At 43.9% G+C, this 8399-nt stretch overlaps 1 protein-coding gene across 1 annotated transcript; it reads left to right on the top strand.

Annotated features, from left to right (window-relative positions):
- The first annotated feature begins 1900 nt into the window (after positions 1-1900).
- Positions 1901-7483, top strand: LOC100193413 (uncharacterized). Its single transcript, NM_001138536.2, has 4 exons — positions 1901-2213; positions 2313-2413; positions 5287-5384; positions 7145-7483. Exons 1-4 carry the CDS (start codon positions 2091-2093, stop codon positions 7243-7245), a joined length of 423 nt encoding a protein of 140 aa, NP_001132008.1. The 5' UTR covers positions 1901-2090; the 3' UTR covers positions 7246-7483.
- The last annotated feature ends 916 nt before the right edge of the window (positions 7484-8399 follow it).

Here is an 8399-nt window from a genome sequence, read left to right as displayed (position 1 = left end):
AGAGAACAAGTTGATGTCAGAACACACATGAACATTAGCACCAGTATCAAGCCACCAGCTAGGTGATTGAAATACTGAGAAGATGAAAGGTAAATTACCATACCCTTTGTCTTCCTCATTGCTAGCGACCACTGTGTTGACATTGCCCTTTTTGCCACGGCGATCCGCTCGATCGGGACAATCCTTGGCAAAATGACCCGCCTCGCCACATGCGAAACATGTCAATTCAGCCTTGTTCTTCTTCTTCTTGAAGTTGGTAGTTTTGTTGGGCTTGTTAGATTTTGGCTTTCCTTTGCCCTTGTTGTGGTTCTTCTGAACCATGTTGGCGCTGGAGTGGCCCTCGCCTCCTTTAGATCCCGTGTCCTTAGCCCGAGCTTTCTCCTCAACATCCAGAGACGCTATCAGATTTTCAACTGATATCTCCTGTCTCTTATGTTTCAGAGCTGTGGCGAAGTTCCTCCATGTAGAAGGCAACTTTGCAATAATGCATCCGGCCACAAATCGGTCAGGAAGGACTATCTTAAGGTGGTCGAGCTCCTTGGCTATACACTGTATTTCATGAGCTTGCTCTACAATAGAGCGATTATCAACCATCTTATAATCATGAAAGCTCTCCATGATATACAGGTCACTGCCAGCATCTGATGCACCATACTTAGTAGTAAGTGCATCCCACAACTGTTTCCCGTCTGTGTACTGCATATTCGCATCAACCAGACGGTCAACAAGGGCACTAAGAACGGCTCCCGTGAACATAGTATTGGCATGGTCGTACTCTTTCTCCTGTTCAGGAGTCAGTGGACCCTCAGGTCTGCCTTTACTAACATGGAAGACATTCATAGCAGTAAGCCAGAGCGTGGCCTTGACTTGCCATCTCTTAAAGTGCATACCATTAAACTTTTCTGGCTTCAGCGCGTCGGCAAAAGCAGCCATAGAAAAACTAGGAAATTGTCTACAATAAGGTTTTTGGATTGTTGAATAATTAGACAAATTCCAAATTAAATTCCGAATATAAATCATGACCAAATCAGAAGAACTGAAACAAAAGCCAAATCAGATGATGCGTACTGATTAGACTTACTGATTGTTGGCGCGCGCCAGGATCAGCTGGGTCGACGATGTCAGAAGATCACGAGCAGTCGCGTGAGGACGCTTCCCAAAAACCTTATTCGCCCTCTCCCGGTGCAGGATCTAGAAGACGAAGGGTTCCGGAGACCTGCTCTCCTGATCGCAGATGCACCTCTGCGGTCGGGACGAAGGGAACTAAAAGGCGGCTCAGCTATGAAGAGAGGCGAAAGCGAACTGGGATCTGGGGATGAATTGGAGGCTGGCTGCCGGGCTCCTTTTATAGGGCCGAGTCCGCGACCCCCGTGCCAGGCGAGGCGAGCGAGCGCGCGCGCGTGTGGCTCTCCACACTCTCTCCTCTCATCCATGACTTGGTGAGTGAGTGTGGCTTCCATATTTAAGTTAGCTCTACTCCACAAGAGCTAGCAATATGGTGCTATTGGTTCCACCTATCCCTTTGCCATCCACTTATATGGGCTTTTGAGATTTTCCTGGGATTTATTTGAATAACTTAATTGGGCCAAGCCCATAAATCCTAACAACACCTACAGGGAGAAGGGCCTCATTGTGCCCTGATGTCCTCAACTCAAGGAACACCACAACTATATTTTCGATTATTGACTCTGTAGAGCTCATCATATAAACATCACATCCGTCAACTAAATTTGTCGACATGCTTGTTAAAAATCACGCAGGTTGGGCAGACGTAACGTAAGACGAAATCTGGATAATTTCTGTGAGCTTAGTTAAAAACAATAATAAAATTTAACCCACAAAAGTTTCGTTTTTTCATGTTGCGATACAACGAATACGTTCGGTCAGCAAAACAAGTGCGCGGACGCAGAGAAAACGCTCGGGCGCAGATAGCTTTTATTTATTTTTATTTTTTTCTTTCTGAGAGGGCAGGGAGGGACCTAAAAATCAAGCCCAAAGGCCCAAGCTTCTTTTCTTCCCCGCAAAGAAAGAAGGGAAGAGTTCTCGGCTTCTCGCGAGTCGCGACAGAGAGAGGCGGAGTTGCGGAGAATATGCAGAGCAGCAGCATGAAGAGGGAGATCAGCGAGGCCCACGACACCATTCGCTTCGGCATCAACGCCGGCGTCAAAGCCGACCTCGCCCCGCCGCACCCGCTCCAGTCTACCATCCAATCGGTAAGGATCCGTCGCTCTCCTCCGTTCCCCTTTGTCCGTGCCCACGAAACCCTAACGATGAGCATGGGACTTATGTGGGGTGGGGGGCGCCTCGCACAGGAGACCAAGTTCTGGGCGGACAAGAAGAAGTTCGGGACAGATGCCATATATGGATCCGCCCTCAACATCCGCAAGGATCTCGATGCCCAAATCCTCTCCAGGTTCTTCACTATCCCCTTTGCGGTTGTTCTTACCGGAGAAATAGAGTTTCCTTCCATCAATAGTTCAATACGTTAGTGGTTGATGGGAGCGCTAAAAAAAATGCCCATCTGGATCTGGCGGGAAGTTTAGGTGAATTCCTGAAGCTTTGTTACTTTCCTCATGATATGCATACTAGGAAGATTAGTGCACTTCGCCGCACCCATGTTTGTTGCCATCGAAATAAAATTGATTTGATTACCTGCGTTGTAGAAAGATGTTGAGTATTACCTAGTTAAGGCAGGGTAGCTTGAGAATAAAGTTGTGTTAATGCATGTATTGTGTAGAGCATTTCTGATGTTAATTGTATATTTTAAGCCTTAGTATCGTAAGTGCCTCTTTCTCACAGATAAAAGATGCACATTGCTGGGACAACATTTGGTTGACATTCACTATAAAATGGGTCTCTGAATGTCTAGACCTTTCTCTGCTTTAATATTAGGACTGGGCAATCGGTTTTCTCGGTTTATTTGGTTTGGTTTTTTCGGTATACAAAAACTTCAGTTTCCATACTAGGAGAACCGTTCGGTAGCCAAAATGTATAATAACCAAGGAATTCGGTTTTCAATAATTCCGGTTCGGTATTTTCGGTTTTCAGCAAATTGGACACCACTGCTAGCTCTGTCAGCCTCCTGCCCAATATACGGCATACAGAAAAAACACTAAGGGCCTGTTTGGAAATGCAGTTTTGAAATACCATAGTTTATAATTGTAAATGACACAAATACTATGGTATTACTTTACCACAGTAAAACCACAATATTGCTCAAAACCGAGATCTGTTTGGTTCCATTGGAAAAACAAAGTATGTGTAGAGAGAAGAGAAGAAAACTGAGGTCCTGAGTGGAGTTTCAAAAACTCCAAAAATACTACGATTTTGGGTAAACCATGGTATTTAAAACTGTGTTTTGCCTGTACAAACCAAACACCTTTTGAGTTCCATTACTACAGTATCATCAAATACCATAGTATTGCTTCAAAACTCAAAAATACTACATTTTCAAACATGGCCTAAAACAAAGTCAGAAACAGCATACATAAAACTCCAAACCCACTGACACAAACAACATACACTTGCCAACAAACAACATTCAACTGTTTTTGCATACAACAAACATATCAGTTTGGAAACTGATTGTAGCAATATAGGCATGGGGATACAAGAAACTGATTAGGCTGTCTCCAGCAACGTCCTCTAAATTTCATCCTCTAAAGAAATATTTTGTGTCCTTTACAGCACACTCTAAAAGATTCCGTTCTCTAATTATTCATCATCTCCAACAACGTTCTCTAAATTACATCCTCTATATCTCATTCTCCATATTTTCACCAATAATATTAACAAAAATGGTTGCACCATTTTTTTAATCGGGTCAAGTTACACAGATTATAAATTATGGTACACGTACGAATATTTTTTTTGTAACCACTGTTTTTTTAATATTCATTTACAAGTTGCAAATCGTGTGTTATGTTATGTACACAAGAATTATTTTTTTAAAAAAACAAGGCTTCCAAATATCTCCACCACAGAGCAAACCCAAATACAGGAAGCAGTCCATTGTCTATTCCTCTCCTTCCTCTTGCTTCGCGTAGCCTCCAATTTCCGCCGGCGTGGCACCTCCTCTCATCGTTCCATCCCGCAAGGCTAGAGCTCGCTAGTGAAGATCGAAGCTGATGTCTGGGCCTCCCCACCACCACCATACTTTACTCGTCGTCAACGGTGCCTGCGCACATGGCCGCCGTCGACCCTGCCCTCCTCTGCACATGGCCACCGCCGACCCCGCCGACATCACCCGGTGATATGCATCTCTTATGTTCCTGCCCTGTCCCAGGTGTGCTCCCGCGGCGGTCGCCGCCCCCGTCCCAGCTCTATGCCCGCGGCCAGTGTGCCTCTGCCTAGCTCAACGCTAAGAACATCGCCGGATGTGGTTGCACCGCACGATGGAGGTCGGCGACGCCCAGCTAGAAACTTACGAGGGAGTGCAGGAAAGAACGGAAGACTGAGCGCGTGAGTCATCAGTTGATAGCGCACGGTCACCCGTACTCCAAATTTTGCGGACGAGGAACATGTGCTATATTTTAGCGGATGCTTTAGCGGTTGTTGTTGGGGCTATACCAGATGTCCAAATCCTCTAGATTTAGAGTACATGGTGCTTTACGGTCTCTTGTTGGAGACAGCCTTATAGCAATACAACATACATCTGTTTTTTTCAAACTGATTATAGCAATACAGCATACAATTTGTAAACTGATTATAGCACTACAACATACATCTGTCTTTGCATACAACAAACAAATACTTAGAACAGAAACAAGAAGTCCATAAATCATCAGGCATGACAGTCTACAGCAGACCAGCAGTAGAGCAGATCTGGTTAGTGGGTTAGGGTTTCTCGTTTTTGGGCTTTTGGCACTTTGGCATCCGCATGAAGTGCTGCATATGGGAGCCGGTCGTAGTGTTTGGTATATAAAACGGTTTTCGGTTTGGTTTCAGATGGTATCCGAGCCCGAAACCAAGTACCGATTTACACAGAAATGCCAACCGAAAAACCGCAATTTCGGTCCGGTTTACAGTGTTAGAGTGCCCAGTCCTATTTAATATGCATCATATGTTGCAATTCAGCAATTGTTTGTGTTCATCTGGTCCTTCTAAAGTTATCACACCAACTGGAACGGACAAAAAAGGGAGGCACCTAAGGAAATATGAGTGCACCTTCTATTTTGTTTATATTCATCCTTCGACATCTTAGTACATTTAGCTTAAATTGTCTTCTTGGTGATTAGCCAGTTTAGCTCTCTTGATGTCTTGCTGTTGGATTTTTTGTGATCCCAGGTTCCAAAGGCCCCCTGGTGCTTTGCCGTCATCTCTGCTTGGATACGAGGCACTGACAGGTTCCCTGGATGATTTTGGATTTGAAGATTATCTTAACAGTAAGACATTATGTCATTTGTTATTGATAAGTCATTTTCCTTCTCTATCACATATATAAGCATTTTTGCAATAGTTTATGACCACATTAATATTCTTAGCTAGAGAGTGTTGCTGTTTTTATTCATCTTAACCTTGTAATTCACACTAATTTTGTTGTACACAGGAAGACCCTTTGAAGTAAAACTAATTTATCTGGCTTAATTGGAAGTTAGGGGTTCCTGTTAATCAGTAGTAGTAAATTTACCAAGCCAATTATATAGTTGTTGGATGAACTTTGAGTCTTCGAGAGGTTATCAGTAATTTAAGTTGGAGAGGTCATCAGTTCAATAGCATTCTGATTACATGATTGTTGGCTATTGTTTTACTTGATTTAATTTGTGTATGTACTGGAAAAAAGTGTTACATGCTTTGTGACACGGTCTGACCTAAGCTTGTCTCATAGCTACAAGCTTACACCAACTTTCGTAGGAGTTAGGATCAGTGGCGGAGCCAGCCTAAAATTGGAGCCTGGGCGCCGTTATAATTTTCTAAATTTCACTCACTCTCTATACAATATCGACTAGTAAATTTCAATAAAATATATATATAATAAATATTCAATCAGAAAATTATTAAGTGCTATTTTTTTAAAAAAAATAACACAGTGAATACCTCAAGATGGTAGAGATATAGGTAAATTTATTTTTCTAGTCTCAAGATGGTAGAGAATGAGGTAAATTTATTTTTCTAGTCTTCATGCTTTTGTCTTATCAAATACCTCATCGTTGTAATCATAGCAATCGAAAATACCTCAACAAATGAGTTTGATATTTGAATACTATTATACTGTTGCATCAAATAGTTAAATATGACTATAAATTTATAAATTATACCTCCTCAACTGTTGAATACCTCCTCTAGCCTCTACTGTGCTCCTCAATAGTCAATTCCTCAACCTTCTTCTCTGCTCTCTACTCACTCAGTGACATGCTCAGCGCTTCAGCAGTATGGGCACTCTGTGCAGGCACGGCCGCGCGGGGGATGTCGGATGGGGCTGCCGGCTGCGGCAGTGCGGCCCACGTTGGGGAGGCCGGGTGGGGCTACCGGCTGCAGGGGAGGCTGAGGCGCGGTCGCGCGGAGGTGGAGCTGCGCGCCTGCAGCGCTGCGTGGCATGGCTGGCCAGGGTGGGCGTCACCCCGATGGAGACGAAGAGGGATGGCTGGCCAGGGTGGGCGTCACCCCGATGGAGACGAAGAGGGAGCCGGGTGCGGGGCGCTGGCCGTGAGGCTGTGTAAGGAGCTGGGCAGCTGGCCCTGGCCAGGCCGCGGGAGGGCGGGGCGGCTGGCTGAGGGAGCTGCTTGTCGGGCACAGCAGCCGCCAGGCGAGGGGTGAGCCACAAATGTGAGCGTTGGCGCGTGCCTGCGTCCTTGTGTCGGGCAGGGCGGAAACGGGGATGAGCTGCGAGCGCGGCTAGGGTTTGGTAACTGGGGCACCGGACTGCGATAACTAGCTGGACCACGAAGCAGACCGAAGCCCGGGCTAGCCAGGCCGTGCCTCCGCTACTGGTTAGGATCAACATCTTTGATAAGTGATAAAATCTTGTGTTTCATTTGTCATCATTGGTGCTTATATATATATATATACACACACACACACACACACACACATATAATTATGAACTAAATTTGCCCCCCCCCCCCCCTTTGTAGTATTTGGGTATTTTTCCTGTTGCCACAATTGTCTTTGAGTTGTGCTAATTTTTTTTTCTGCTGGTTCCCAGTGCCTCATGATTCTGACAGTTTCCGTCAACCTGACATGCACCATGGAATGGAGGTTCGCCTTGGTTTGTCCAAGGGACCTATCTGTCCTAGCTTCAATTGAGGCAGTAATGTAATTCTGCTGCAAGTTCACCTCTCAGTCCAGTACTTCAGTCAATAGACCATATTAAGATGGTGAAATATGAAAACTGGTAGCTTGCATCTGTTCAATGTTATGTTTTAATCAACGCTGAATTTAATATTTGTCAAGTTTGAACTTTTCTGGTTTCCTTGCCACTGCGAGGCCATGGAAGCGACCAAATTTATATATGTTTGATGCGGGTTGTCCATGGTTGCCAAAACGTTTGTTCTCTGGGGCATGATTTTATTTTGGGGGACACAAATGGAGCACATTAAGCATGCGGTCGTTTCCTTGACGTCTCATCAATCTTCACAGGGGCTTAGGTAAGAGGTAGTATTTGCATCCAAAGGCCTAATATATTTTTTAGATGTGACACATCAAAGATGTGGTTTGGGTCATCCATCTTCAAGTCAGTTGCTGCCATTGATATTTGCATTGGTACAAGTAGGATTGTTGACTAGAAATTTTACGATCCATGTATGATACTCCCTCCGTCTTAAAATGTTAGTCGTTTTAGCATTTTAATAGATTAATTGTCATACATTTAAATATAGATATGAAATTCAAGGTCTAAAGCAACTAGTATTTTGGGATAGAGGGAGTATTAAACATTGCGTAGGTTTGAATCCCTAATAAATCAGAATCTCTACTAAATTTTGTAATTCCAATCAATCCATGTACGTCTCAAGTGGAACCGTGGATGGTCCATAGCATTCCAACACAGATATAATGAGGGCCTGTTTGCAGGGCTCTGGCTTGCCCCAAAACGGATGACTCTGGCTCTGGCTTTGTTTTTTCTTCTGAAAAGCAGCTTTTTTAGTACAGCTTGAAGACGAAGCCATTTCACAAACATAAGTATAGGAATGTTATAAAGAAAACTATACAAATGAAGAACATGATATATTTTCTCTCTCTCTTCTACCATAAATCTAGTTCTACATCACCCAAAACTTGAAAAAAGAGAGCAAAAGAAGGATAATGTGATAGCGCATAGGAACCTCCTATGTTGTCCTCTTTCAAGGAACCCAAGAGCAAGATTCCATCCCTCGAAACATGGTGATTTTTGGATGATTTTTGGAGTTCTAGAGCTCCAATCTTATCAAAATGAATATAAAAGCTCGTGGAGAAAGAAGATA

The sequence above is a fragment of the Zea mays genome, chromosome 8, assembly GCF_902167145.1.
Source record: "Zea mays cultivar B73 chromosome 8, Zm-B73-REFERENCE-NAM-5.0, whole genome shotgun sequence".
NCBI classification, from domain to species: Eukaryota; Viridiplantae; Streptophyta; class Magnoliopsida; order Poales; family Poaceae; genus Zea; species Zea mays.
This window is presented reverse-complemented; position numbering and strand designations above follow the sequence as displayed.